At 40.3% G+C, this 14,935-nt stretch overlaps 1 protein-coding gene across 12 annotated transcripts in view; it reads left to right on the top strand.

The window, feature by feature from the left end:
* Positions 1–14,935, top strand: part of FANCC (FA complementation group C) — a 342,060-nt gene that overhangs the window by 128,688 nt on the left and 198,437 nt on the right. For all 12 annotated transcript variants that reach the window (XM_027550193.1, XM_027550192.1, XM_027550186.1 and 9 more), the window contains one exon: positions 9,487–9,581. In XM_027550193.1, coding sequence (XP_027405994.1) covers positions 9,487–9,581 — 95 coding nt within the window. The remainder of the gene's footprint in view (positions 1–9,486; positions 9,582–14,935) is intronic.

Raw genomic sequence — 14,935 nt, 5'->3', positions numbered from 1 at the left:
CCTTAATTATAACTCTTACTATACTGCTTTATAATTATTGGCTTGCCTGTCTAATGTCCTGGAAGACTGAACGTCGCAGGAAATGTGGTTTTTGTTCTCTTGGTTTTCACAGAGCTTAGCATAGGGTGGAGTAGGCATATCTGAAAGTGTACATAGAGATTTAATGTCTTGATTTGACTATGTTGTTAGCTAATAGAATCTTTACTTTTCATGTTTTTAAAAGTAAAAAACTAATTGCATAATATAATGATGCTGTGTGCTCAGTTGTGTCTGACCCCATGGACTATAGCCTGCCAGCCTCCCCTGTACTTGGAATCTTCCCACTAAAAATACTGAAGTGCATTGCCATTTCCTCCTCTGGAGGATCTTCCCAACCCAGGGGTTGAACCCACATCTCCTTCATCTATGGGTAAGATATACCCATCTGAATGCAGAGTTCCAAAGAATAGCAAGGACAGATAAGAAAGCCTTCTCAGTGATCAGTGCAAAGAAATAGAGGAAAACAATAGAATGGGAAAGACTAGAGATCTCTTCAAGAAAATTAGAGATATCAAGGGAACATTTCATGCAAAGATGGGCTCAATAAAGGACAGGAATGGTATGGACCTAACAGAAGCAAAAGATATTAAGAAGAGGTGGCAAGAATACACAGAAGAACTATACAGAAAGATCTTCATGAGCCAGATAACCACAATGGTGTGATCATTGACCTAGAGCCAGCTATCCTAGAGTGTGAAGTCAAGTAGGCCTTCGGAAGCATTATTACGAACAAAGCTAGTGGAGGTGATGGAATTCCAGTTAAGCTGTTTCCAATCCCAAAAGATGATGCTGTGAAAGTGCTGCACTCAATATGCCAGCAAATTTGGAAAACTCAGCAGTGGCCACAGGACTGGAGAAGCTCAGTTTTCATTCCAATCCCAAAGAAAGAATGCTCAAACTACCACACAATTGCATTCATCTCACATGCTAGCAATTTTGAGAATGCTCAAAATTCTCCAAGCCAGGCTTCAATAGTACATGAACCTTGAACTTCTAGATGTTCAAGCTGGAATTAGAAAAGGCAGAGGAATTAGAGAGCAAATTGCCAACATCCGATGGATCATCAAAAAAGCAAGAGAGTTCCAGAAAAACATCTACTTCTGCTTTATTGACTACGTCAAAGCCTTTGTGTGGATCACAACAAACTGGATAATTCTTCAAGAGATGGGATTACCAGACTGCTTTACCTGCCTCCTGAGAAATCTGTATGCAGGTCAAGAAGCAACAGTTAGAACCAGACATGGAAGAACAGACTGGTTCCAAATTGAGAAAGGAGTATATCAAGGTTGTATATTGTCACCCTGCTTATTTAACTTAGATGCAGAGTTCATCATGCAAAATGCCAGGCTGGATGAAGCACAAGCTGGAATCAAGATTTCCAGAAGTATCAACCTCAGATACACAGATGATGCCACATTTATGGCAGAAAGTGAAGAAGAACTAAAGAGCCTCTTGATGAAAGTGAAAGAGGAGAGTGAAAAAGTTGGCTTAAAACTCAACATTCAAAAAACGAAGATCATGGCACCTGGTCCCATCACTTCATGGCTAATAGATGGAGAAACAGTGGAAACGGAGGCAGGCTTTATTTTTTTGGGCTCCAAAATCACTGCAGATAGCAACTGCAGCCATGAAATGAAAAGAAACTTGCTCCTTGGAAGAAAACTGATGACCAACCTACATAGCATATTAAAAAGCAGAGACATTACTTTGCCAACAAAGGTCCGTCTAGTCAAAGCTGTGGTTTTTCCAGTAGTCATTCATGTATAGATGTGAGAGCTGGACTATAAAAAAAACTAAGTGCCGAAGAATTGATGCTTTTGAACTATGGTGTTGGAGAAGACTCTTGAGAATCCATTGGACTGCAAACAGATCTAACCAGTCTGTCCTAAAGAAAATCAGTCCTGAATATTCATTGGAAGGACTGATGCTGAAACCAAAACTCCAATACTTTGGCCACCTGATGTGAAGAACTGACTCATTTGAAAAGACCCTGATGCTGGGAAAGATTGAAGGCAGGAGGATAAGGGGATGAGAGAGGATGAGATAGTTGGATGCATCACTGACTCAATGGACATGAGTTTGAGCAAGCTCTGGGAGTTGGTGATGGACAGGGAAGTCTGGTGTGCTGCATTCCTTGGGGGCGCAAAGAGTCAGACATGACTGAGCAACTGAAGTGAACAGAACTGGTACGTCTTTTGAATTGGCAGATGGATTCTCTACCACTGAGCTACCTAGGAAGTCCCCATAATGGTAATGGAATCAAAAATAAAACGAATATTCCCCTTTCGTGTTTTAGAGAATTATATAATATCTCTGTCCTCGCCTGTTATAAGTAATTATAAGAAGATTGAACTTGATGGGGAAGGGACAGCATTTGCATTTACTTCCATGAACGTACATGTGTTGGTACAGTATGTATACTCACATTCATTCACTTTGCCACTGTCTTCATCTGTTGTTTTTCTTCACTTACACTCTTCTTGCTTCCCCTTCTCCCTTGGGTTGGCTCTTCCTCCCTTGAGTTGACTCTTAGCTTTTTCAAATTCTTGATCTAAAATGGCAAAGGCATCACTGTATTTGTGTACCAGGGCCATGCCTGTCCTAAATTTATATATTTCAACTCAGCTAGTGTTTCTTAAAAACTTTTGACCAGAAATACATTTTCTGTACACGTGTATATATGTGTAGATACGGTTACACACACACACACACACACACACACATTTCATGAAAATATGCTTACTTTTATTACCTGCAATTCGTATTCACAATACCATTTTAATGGTTTTCATGACCCCAAACTCATTTTACAATCCATCAACGGATCATGACCAAAAGTTTGAAAATCATTGAGCTAGGCCATTGGTGGCAAGAGAAAGGAAAAGAAACTCTTGAATTTCCTCCATTTAAAGGCATAATTCATTGTTAGATACTTCATGAATTGAATAACCACTTTTTAGCAAAAGGAAATAATATGTCCTTTAAGTGTACCTAGTGGTGAGGAACTAAAAGCCTCTTAATGAAGGTGAAAAGGAGAATGAAAAAATTGGTTTAAAACTCAACATTAAGAAAACTAAGATCATGGCATCTGGTCCCACCGCTTCATGGCAAACAGAAGGGGAAAAAGTTGAAACACTGGCTTTATTTTCTTGGGCTCCAAAATCACTGCTGCTGCTGCTTCGTCACTTCAGTCGTGTTCATCTCTGTGTGACCCCTAGACGGCAGCCCACTAGGCTCCCCTGTCTCTGGAATTCTCCAGGCAAGAACACTGGAGTGGGTTGCCATTTCCTTCTCCAATGCATGAAAGTGAAAAGTGAAAGTGAAGTCACTCAGTTGTGTCTGACTCTTAGCGACCCCGTGGACTGCAGCCTACCAGGCTCCTCTGTCCATGGGATTTTCCAAGCAAGAGTACTGGAGTAGGTTGCCATCGCCTTCTCCCCAAAATCACTGCAGATGGTATGAAATTAAAAGACCTTAGAAGAAAAGCTCTGACAAACCTAGACTGCATAGTATAAAGTAGAGACTTCACTTTGCTGACAAAGGTCCATATAGTCAGAGCTATGGTTTTGCTGGTAATCATGTACAAATGTGAGAGCTGGACCATAAAGAAGGCTGAGCAGCAAAGAGTTCATGCTTTTGAACTCTTGTGCTGAAGAATACTCTTGAGAGTCCCTTGGACTGCAAAGCGATCAAACCAGTCAAACGGAAATCAACCCTGAATATTCATTGTAAGGTCTGATGCTGAAACTGAAGCTCCAATACTTTGGCCACCTGACGCGAAAAGCTGAGTTTGGAAAAAGACCCTGATGCTGGGAAAGATTGAGGGCAGGAGGAGAAGGGGACGACAGAGGATGAGATGGTTCGATAGCATCGTGACTCAATGGACATAAATTTGAGGAAGCTCTAGGAGATAGTGAAGGACGACAGAGCCTGGCTTGCTGCTGTCCATGGGGTTGCAAAGATCTGGACACAACTTAGCAACTGAACAACGGCAGCAGTGGATATAGGACATATCCTTAATTCAGAAATGTTAATATGTTAAAAAGTTTGGGTTGTAGAATTGAAGTAAAATGAGCAGCGTTGCTCACTTGGTATTGAGCACTGTTCTCTACGGATTGCATAGTGGGTCTGATTGAATTCATGATAGGTTTGCAGGATAGGTATTTATGGATTACTATAGATATGCCACTTTTCTCAGAATACAGAACTAATAAAATTCAAGATTTGACTCCTCTAAAGCCTACATTTTTGTAATGATCTGTTCCTGCGGATCATACGACTGTGGTTGAAATGTTCCAGTCCTGGCTTTACCATGAGCTAGCTTCATGTGAATGTATATATTCACTATTCTTTTTAAAAACAGCAAGCCTTAGGAAAACATGGCTCACAATTTCTGCACCCAAGGAGCTTCTGGTTAGGGAAAAAAGAGACCTAAGTAGGTCAGCCAGACTCAGGATGATGGTTGGTGCTGTGGAGCTTTGCATGAGTTGCTGAGGGGAAGGAGAGTTTCACAGGGGAGGTTTTGTGGGGACTAGCTCTTGAAGGACAGTAGATGAGATGGGATTTTCTAAGGCAAGCCACCCAGCTCACTGGATCTCCGATTCTTTATGTGTGAACGTGAGAGGCTGTACTGATTTATCCCTGTGGCCTTAAACTTGTGTCTGTCTGTGATCTCTCCTTAGCACCTAATCTCCATTACTTTGGCCCCTCTGACAACCAGAAGCAAATTCTCCATCTCTGTTTAAATGCTTATGTTACCTTTTGAATTGCCCATTAAATTTTAATTTCTTGAATTGCCCATTAAATTTCAGTTTCCTGCTTGAAGTACCCATTTGGTGTCAAGCTCCTGGAGGAGACTGACAGGCAGAGAACTCCATGAGTGATCAAATCTTGGCTGTGTTGCCACTGTTGTTTGACTCGCTGGGCACTTTCTTCCAGGAAAGTATCTCTTCTTATGATTTCATAATATCAAAATTACCTTTGAAATACAATACAAAATAAACAATTTCCATCAAGGAAAGAAGTAAGTTTCCCTTAATGGTAAGTGAAAATAAGATCAGAAATAAGGATAATAAAGAAGGAGGAGGGATTTGAAAATTAAAAGACCCAAAGAGAAGAGAAAAATTAGATAATAGAAAGGGAGAAAACGCCTTTTATTCAGTGGTGTTCTCTGTGTAAAATTACTGCCTTCACCTTGGAGTTCTGGCTGGTAGGTTCTAACTCTGCCCTCATGATTCACATATTAATATCATAACTGTAGCCTCTTCTGGGAGAAGGCAATGGCACCCCACTCCAGTACTCTTGCCTGGAAAATCCCATAGACGGAGGAGCCTGGTAGGCCGCGGTCCATGGGGTTGCTAAGAGTCGGACACGACTGAGCGACTTCACTTTCACTTTTCACTTTCATGCATTGGAGAAGGAAACGGCAACCCATTCCAGTGTTCTTTCCTGGAGAAGCCCAGGGACAGGGGAACCTGGTGGGCTGCCGTCTATGGGGTCGCACAGAGTGGGACACGACTGAAGTGACTTAGCAGCAGTAGCAGCAGCAGCTTCTTTTACTCATGCTTTTTGTAATGCTCAAAATTCTCCAAGCCAGGCTTCAGCAATAAGTGAACCGTGAACTTCCAGATGTTCAAGCTGGTTTTAGAAAAGGCAGAGGAACCAGAGATCAAATTGCCAACATCTGCTGGATCATGGAAAAAGCAAGAGAGTTTCAGAAAAACATCTATTTCTGCTTTATTGACTATGCCAAAGCCTTTGACTGTGTGCATCACAATCAACTGTGGAAAATTCTGAAAGAGATGGGAATACCAGACCACCTGACCTGCCTCTTGAGAAACCTATATGCAGGTCAGGAGGCAACAGTTAGAACTGGACATGGAACAACAGACTGGTTCCAAATAGGAAAGGAGTATGTCAAGGTTGTATACTGTCACCCTGCTTATTTAACTTATATGCAGAGTACATCATGAGAAACGCTGGACTGGAAGAAACACAAGCTGGAATCAAGACTGCCGGGAGAAATCTCAATAACCTCAGATATGCAGATGACACCACCCTTATGGCAGAAGTGAAGAGGAACTCAAAAGCCTCTTGATGAAAGTGAAAGTGGAGAGTGAAAAAGTTGGCTTAAAACTCAACATTCAGAAAATGAAGATCATGGCATCTGGTCCCATCACTTCATGGGAAATAGATGGGGAAACAGTGGAAACAGTGTCAGACTTTATTTTTCTGGGCTCCAAAATCACTGCAGATGGTGACTGCAGCCATGAAATTAAAAGACGCTTACTCCTTGGAAGGAAAGTTATGACCAACCTAGATAGCATATTCAAAAGCAGAGACATTACTTGGCCAACAAAGGTCCATCTAGTCAAGGCTATGGTTTTTCCAGTGGTCTTGTATGGATGTGAGAGTTGGACTGTGAAGAAAGCTGAGCACCAAAGAATTGATGCTTTTGAACTGTGGTGTTGGAGAAGACTCTTGAGAGTCCCTTGGACTGCAAGGAGATCCAACCAGTCCATTCTGAAGGAGATCAGCCCTGGGATTTCTTTGGAAGGACTGATGCTAAAGCTGAAATTCCAGTACTTTGGCCACCTCATGCGAAGAGTTGACTCACTGGAAAAGACCCTGATGCTGGGAGGGATTGGGGGCAGGAGGAGAAGGGGACGATAGAGGATGAGATGGCCGGATGGCATCACTAACTCGATGGACGTGACTCTGAGTGAGCTCTGGGAGTTGGTGATGGACAGGGAGGCCTGGCGTGCTGTGATTCATGGGGTTGCAAAGAGTTGGACACAATTGAGCAACTGAACTCACCTGAGAGTTTGCCTTCAAACTTGGCAACTGAAAACAATAAATATTTATTGTCTAAAAATATGCTGCTGTCAGTTTGAAACTATAGAATTAATTTAGCTTTCATTTAGACTTTCAGTTCAAGATATCAAAAAATAAAATAATTGGGTGACAAATATATGTTAGTATATTCCTTTCCCCTACACTAATTTTTAGAATGCAGATTTGCACTGATGACTGCCCACATGATGAATCCCAGGCAATTTTCTATCCCCAGTGCCCCAGCCCTGGTACCTGAGCCTCCAGGGAGGAACCTGACAGATGCCATCCCCTGTGGACAGTGCTGGTGGCATTCATGAATAACAAGTGGTGGCTTTCATTTTTAAGTCTCTAAAGCAAAGTAAGCTCATTAATAGTACATTTCAGTGCATTGATTCTGGGCAAAAAAGGCACCTCCTTAAGGCTGGTTGAAAGTTATTCTGGCTCTTCTTGTTGAGAGAAAAGTAAAAAATAATACACTTGTTGAAATAAATGTGCAGAGTCACTTAATACCTGGGGAAAGATCTCATTTTTTGGATTTTTTAGATTTGTGCTTTATCGCTAACATTTTCATTCTTCCTCTTTTTTCTTTTTATTGGTGAAGTCTGATTTTTTGGAAATGCTTCCCATTGGGTTGCATTCTCTTTAACACAGGAAGTTGCTTGCATAAGCCTATCAATAGATGTATTATCACACTTGTGACATGCAGATAGTTATAATTTCTTCGGATATTTAAAACAGTACAACAGATTTTTAATCAATGGCATTGGTTCAGCCTGAAGAACTCTAGAATCTTCAGAGGGTAAATAACATGATTCTTGCAATAAACTGATTTCAGGCAAGCTAGTGATGGTATTTGAGCTCATAAAAACTAGGAAAAATATGAATATCTCTCAGGATAACTCCTGGTAAAGTTTGTTCAGAAATGTTAGTTATTAGAAGAGCATAGGCTTATGAATGTTTATGGGGGGGGGGTGGCGAGATGGGTTTAAAATTAGTATCAGAGTCCTTTGATGTGTGGTAGAAAATGCAGAGGTAGCTTACTATAGTTTGTGTTCTCCTTATTTCTTGTTAAGAAGCCATCAGAAATGCTCTGTTTATGAAATTGCAGTTGATAACAAAGTAAAGAGCATCAGGTGATCTGCAGAGGTGTGATTACAGGTGCTGGGTTTCCTCAGCCTGAGCTCCATGGCCTTGTGGTAGAGTCCACAGTAGCTTGGCTCTAGTTCAGATACTGACATCTTCAGTTTTTAGGCCTCATTTTTGCTTTCCAGTTGTGTTCTAAAATCTCTAACTTGAATGGACTTAGTTGCCAAAGGAGAAAAGAGAAAATGGCTTACCAAATAGATGTGCTGTCCACATAGAAGATTTCAAAGGTCGACATTGTTATCACATATTTAGTAAAGTTTTACGCTTTAGAGTAAAGCATTAGTGAAATCAGGTGGCCTCAGCTTGCAAAAGCTTGGAGGGGGACTTGGGTTTCCAGCCAGAGACTGAGGCTGGGCTGTGGCGGTGAAAGCCCCAGATTCCTAGCCACTAGACCAGTGGTTAGTGACAAGGGCCCTGGCCCTTCAGCTTCGCAGGAAAGGATTCCCACAAGGACAGAAAGTGGTGAAACAAAGTATTTATTAAGAGGGGGAAAAAGTACAGTTGTGTGGATAGACACACAGGCAGACTCAGAGGGAGAATCCCTGAGTGCGTCCTTGTGGCAGTTTGAATTACTTTTGTGGGGCATTTCTTCCGTTTTTCCTTTGGCCAGTCATTTTGATTTACCTGGTTCACGGTCCATGTTTGGTCTATCTCAGGATCCTCTCGGGTGTGCACACACGTCTTAGCCAAGGTAGATTTTACTGAAAAGGTGTCTGGGTGGGGAACATCCTTTAATACAACTCTCCTTTGACCTCTGAGGAGCCTTTTCTTCAAGTGTGAGGTCAGGGAGGTCTCCTGACTTCGAGAATAAGAAATATGTGGATTGGGCAAGGCCCAGCCTTCTCCCTTAATTGTCCTGGTATCCACAAGGAATGAACCTCCAGTTGCTTTACTCTGAGAAGGAGCCCATCTACCTCCTGCCTCATGAGGAGCATGTGAAAGGCTTCTGTTTTGTCCAAACCATCTGGTATTGAAAAGAATGTTTTTTAAAACAATTCTTTTTGTTAAATTTATTTCTAACAAGTGAAGGTATTTTGGCCAATTAGATTAAATCAGAAATATTGACTACCACTCATAGCAGTGATGTTGCCTTAAAAAGGTTGAAATTACTAATGGTTTGAAAATAAAATAAAGAACTGATCTTGAAAATAAAAAGGACTGATTCTCTTAGTTCCTTCCATCTTTCTCTTTTGGCTTTAAAAATTGCTTCTGTGACAGAAAAGGAATTGACCACACAAAGGCTAAGCATAAGTAATCCTTGAACCCAAGAAGGAAAAAAAAAACCCACAAAATTAAGTTTCACACATGATCCCGGATGCTTGTTCAGTGAACCTTCGTAGTTTGTGATTTTTCTAAAACATTTATAATAAATGTGTTTCCTTTAAATATAATGTTTACAGATTTTATACTGATTATCTTTTCTTTCTGTTTTATCAAGCCTACTTATTTTAACCTTCATTTCTGCAGATGAAAGCCCCAAAATCCTAATATGGTGCTTGTGTTGTCTGATTAAGAAAGATCCACAGAATTCTAGAGAATCAAAACTTAATTCCTGGACACGGGTAAGTGTACAAAAGCCCTGTACTGCTTTAAATTCAACTGATTATTTAAAAATGCTGCTTTGATAGTCTAGAAACTTTCAAACACATCCTTCACTGTTACATTATCTTGCTGGTTATAAAGTTTTTCAAGAGATTTCATTTTTGTTTGATTGTGACTTCCGTATGAGATAGATCCTCAGGGTGAACCTCCCTATGCCTACAAAAGCTAATTTTGAGCAGTTTTAGAAAGTTGCTCTTAGGTAATTGAAAGAATGTACTCTCTTTCCTTCTATGATAGCAACTGTTTCTTCCTACCAACCTACATTAAATACTTATATAATTCCTCTTCAGATACTTCTATGCCTCTCTCAGAATGCATTCCGTACTAAAACTGAATTTTGTAAGTGCCCTGGGAGCACTTTATTTTGTGTCCTGAAGTTGGTACTCTGGTCAGTGTGCTCAGACTAGCATCTGGTACTGATTGGCTGTTGCTGCAAACACCGTCAAATCAGTTACCCAACCATGCTAGTTCAGGTAGCTGACAGCTTCCTGAATTCCTGCTGTCTGTTTCTGCTTTCTTTTGAATGATGGGCACAAAGAGGAGAATTTTGTAAAGCTGTGCTTAGCTGCCCTCACCACCAGTAACTTGGCTGTTCTTTCTTACCTCTTGCTGTCCTGCTGCAGTAACCCCAAGGACTTACATGAATGTCAAACTCCACTTACTATGCATATGGTCCAGATTAGCTGCTTAGTATTATGAAATCACCCACCCAAATTAACGCACATGGTTTTGTCTGACTGGTGATATCATTCCATTCACTGCTTTTTACCATTCCTTTGTTTTATACAAAGTGGCTGGCAGAGATAACAGTGTATTTTTTGTTAGATTAAAAGGAGAATTGGAAGGACGGTAAGAAGTGAAAAGGATTGAGTGAAGGAAGGGAAAAAAATGCACCTTTTAATTGGAAAGAAAGTTAATGTTAAGAGCTAAAGAAAGGAACTGATAAATAGAATTAGGGAAGAAAAGATCCGAAAAACAGGCTATAGAAGTAGAATAACATATTTAGTTTTTTAAATTTCTTAATCATTGCTTTTGTTGAATGTTTGCTCTCTTAATGATTATTTAGGACATATATTTTTATTGGCTAGCTCATTCAGTCCTGGAATAGGCCATCTAATAAAGTATTTTTAGAGTGATCAGGTTCAGTTCAGTTCAGTCACTCAGTCATCCGACTCTTTGCGACCCCATGAACTGCAGCACATCAGGCCTCCCTGTCCATCACCAACTCCCAGAGTCTACCCAAACCCATGTCCATTGAGTCAGTGATGCCATCCAGCCATCTCATCCTGCCCCTTCATCTCCTTCTCCTCCTGCCCTCAATCTTTCCCAGCATCAGGGTCTTTTTCAGTGAGTCAGCTCTTAGCATCAGGTGGCCAAAGTATTGGAGTTTCAGCTTCAACATCAGTCCTTCCAATGAACACCCAGGACTGATCTCCTTTAGGATGGACTGGTTGGATCTCCTCACAGTCCAAGGGACTCTCAAGAGTCTTCTCCAATACCACAGTTCAAAAGCATCAATTCTTCTGCACTCAGCTTTCTTTATAGTCCAACTTTCACATCCGTACATGACCACTGGAAAAACCATAGCCTTGACTAGATGGACCTTTGTTGGCAAAGTAATGTCTCTGCTTTTTAATATGCTATCTAGGTTGGTCATAACTTTCCTTCCAAGGAGTAAGTGTCTTTTAATTTCATGGCTGCAATTACCATCTGCAGTGATCAGGTTAACTTTCTTCATTTAACTAGTGATTATATTAGCCTAGTTTTAAATTTTTAGCCTTGCAGTTTATTCTGTAGGTTTCCCTTATTTAATTTTATGTCCATTTAATAAATACATACTCATTAAGAATAGCCCAGGCAGGTAAATTTATTTTATTTATTTTTTATTTTATTTTATTTTTAAACTTTACATAATTGTATTAGTTTTGCCAAATATCAAAATGAATCTGCCACAGGTATACATGTGTTCCCCATCCTGAACCCTCCTCCCTCCTCCCTCCCCATACCATCCCTCTGGGTCGTCCCAGTGCACTAGCCCCAAGCATCCAGTATCGAACCTGGACTGGCAACTCGTTTCTTACATGATATTTTACATGTTTCAATATCATTCTCCCAAATCTTCCCACCCTCTCCCTCTCCCACAGAGTCCATAAGACTGTTCTATACATCAGTGTCTCTTTTGTTGTCTCATACATCGGGTTATTGTTACCATCTTTCTAAATTCCATATATATGCGTTAGTATACTGTATTTATGTTTTTCCTTCTGGCTTACTTCACTCTGTATAATAGGCTCCAGTTTCATCCACCGCATTAGAACTGATTCAAATGTATTCTTTTTAATGGCTGAATAATACTCCATTGTGTATATGTACCATAGCTTTCTTATCCATTCATCTGCTGATGGACATCTAGATTGCTTCCATGTCCTGGCTATTATAAACAGTGCTGCGATGAACATTGGGGTACACGTGTCTCTTTCCCTTCTGGTTTCCTCAGTGTGTATGCCCAGCAGTGGGGTTGCTGGATCATAAGGCAGTTCTATTTCCAGTTTTTTAAGGAATCTCCATACTGTTCTCCATAGTGGCTGTACTCGTTTGCGTTCCCACCAACAGTGTAAGAGGGTTCCCTTTTCTCCACACCCTCTCCAGCATTTATTATTTGTAGACTTTTGGATCACAGCCATTCTGACTGGCGTGAAATGGTACCTCATAGTGGTTTTGATTTGCATTTCTCTGATAATGAGTGATGTTGAGCATCTTTTCATGTGTTTGTTAGCCATCTGTATGTCTTCTTTGGAGAAATGTCTATTTAGTTCTTTGGCCCATTTTTTGATTGGGTCATTTATTTTTCTGGAGTTGAGCTGTAGGAGTTGCTTGTATATTTTTGAGATTAAGTGTTTGTCAGTTGCTTCATTTGCTATTATTTTCTCCCATTCTGAAGGCTGTCTTTTCACCTTGCTAATAGTTTCCTTTGATGTGCAGAAGCTTTTAAGGTTAATCAGGTCCCATTTGTTTATTTTTGCTTTTATTTCGAATATTCTGGGAGGTGGGTCATAGAGGATCCTGCTGTGATGTATGTCAGAGAGTTTTTTGCCTATGTTCTCCTCTAGGAGTTTTATAGTTTCTGGTCTTACGTTTAGATCTTTAATCCATTTTGAGTTGATTTTTGTGTATGGTGTTAGAAAGTGTTCTAGTTTCATTCTTTTACAAGTGGTTGACCAGATTTCCCAGCACCACTTATTAAAGAGATTGTCTTTAATCCATTGTATATTCTTGCCTCCTTTGTCAAAGATAAGGTGTCCATATGTGCGTGGATTTATCTCTGGGCTTTCTATTTTATTCCATTGATCTATATTTCTGTCTTTGTGCCAGTACCATACTGTCTTGATAACTGTGGCTTTGTAGTAGAGCCTGAAGTCAGGTAGGTTGATTCCTCCAGTTCCATTCTTCTTTCTCAAGATCGCTTTGGCTATTCGAGGTTTTTTGTTTTTCCATACAAATTGTGAAATTATTTGTTGTAGCTCTGTGAAGAATACTGTTGGTAGCTTGATAGGGATTGCGTTGAATCTATAAATTGCTTTGGGTAGTATACTCATTTTCACTATATTGATTCTTCCAATCCATGAACATGGTATATTTCTCCATCTATTAGTGTCCTCTTTGATTTCTTTCACCAGTGTTTTATAGTTTTCTATATATAGGTCTTTAGTTTCTTTAGGTAGATATATTCCTAAGTATTTTATTCTTTCCATTGCAATGGTGAATGGAATTGTTTCCTTAATTTCTCTTTCTGTTTTCTCATTATTACTGTATAGGAATGCAAGGGATTTCTGTGTGTTGATTTTATATCCTGCAACTTTACTATAGTCATTGATTAGTTCTAGTAATTTTCTGGTGGAATCTTTAGGGTTTTCTATGTAGAGGATCATGTCATCTGCAAATAGTGAGAGTTTTACTTCTTCTTTTCCAATTTGGATTCCTTTTATTTCTTTTTCTGCTCTGATTGCTGTGGCCAAAACTTCCAAAACCATGTTGAATAGTAGTGGTGAAAGTGGGCACCCTTGTCTTGTTCCTGACTTTAGAGGAAATGCTTTCAATTTTTCACCATTGAGGATAATGTTTGCTGTGGGTTTGTCATATATAGCTTTTATTATGTTGAGGTATGTTCCTTCTATTCCTGCTTTCTGGAGAGTTTTTATCATAAATGGGTGTTGAATTTTGTCAAAGGCTTTCTCTGCATCTATTGAGATAATCATATGGTTTTTATTTTTCAATTTGTTAATGTGGTGTATTACATTGATTGATTTGCGGATATTGAAGAATCCTTGCATCCCTGGGATAAAGCCCACTTGATCATGGTGTATGATCTTTTTAATGTGTTGTTGGATTCTGATTGCTAGAATTTTGTTCAGGATTTTTGCATCTATGTTCATCAGTGATATTGGCCTGTAGTTTTCTTTTTTTGTGGCAGGTAAATTTAAAACACTTAATTCCTGTGTGTGTTAGTCTCTCAGTTGTGTCCGATTATCTGGCTCTTTGTGACCCTGTGGACTGTAGCCCACCAGACTTCTCTGTCCATGGAATTCTCCAGGCAAAATACTAGAATAAGTAGCCATTCCCTTCTCCAGGGAATCTTTTCAACCTTAGGATCGAAACTGGGCCTTCTGCTTTGCAGACGGATTCCTTACCGCCTGAGCCACCAAGGAAGCCCCACTTAATTCCTACCTTCAGAGAATTTACAGACTCTACCAGGTCATTCTAGGGCAGTGCCAATGGGTTATTGGTAGAGCTGTGTATAGGGGTGATGGTGACACAGCGGATGGACACTTGTTCAAACTTGGGCATTTGGAGACCTTTCCTGGGGGCATTACACATCAGCTGAGTTTTGAAGGATGACTAGGAGAGGTGCTGCTAGTGATAGAGTCTGCCTGCCAGTGCAAGAGACACAAGAGACTCGGGACCGATCCCTGGTTTGGGAAGATCTCCTGGAGTGTGAAATGGAACCCCACTCCAGTGTTTTTGCCTGAAAAATTCCACAGCAGAGGAACCTGGCAGGTTACAGTCCATGGGGACACAGAGTCGGGCACAATTGATCACAACACATGATGTATTCAGGGAGCTTCAGGTGCTTAGATATGCCTGAGTTTGGGATTTTATAAGGTTGATAATGAAGCATAAAGCCTTATGTATGATTATAAGAAGTTTTTATTTTGCCTTGAAAGCAGTGGGAAAACCGCCAGAGTATTTTCAATAGAAAAATCATATGGCCAGGTGTGAGTTTTAGAAACTAAATAGCAAAAGGAAGTTGATTTGG

This window comes from Bos indicus x Bos taurus, chromosome 8 (assembly GCF_003369695.1).
Source record: "Bos indicus x Bos taurus breed Angus x Brahman F1 hybrid chromosome 8, Bos_hybrid_MaternalHap_v2.0, whole genome shotgun sequence".
Classification (NCBI taxonomy): domain Eukaryota; kingdom Metazoa; phylum Chordata; class Mammalia; order Artiodactyla; family Bovidae; genus Bos; species Bos indicus x Bos taurus.
This window is presented reverse-complemented; position numbering and strand designations above follow the sequence as displayed.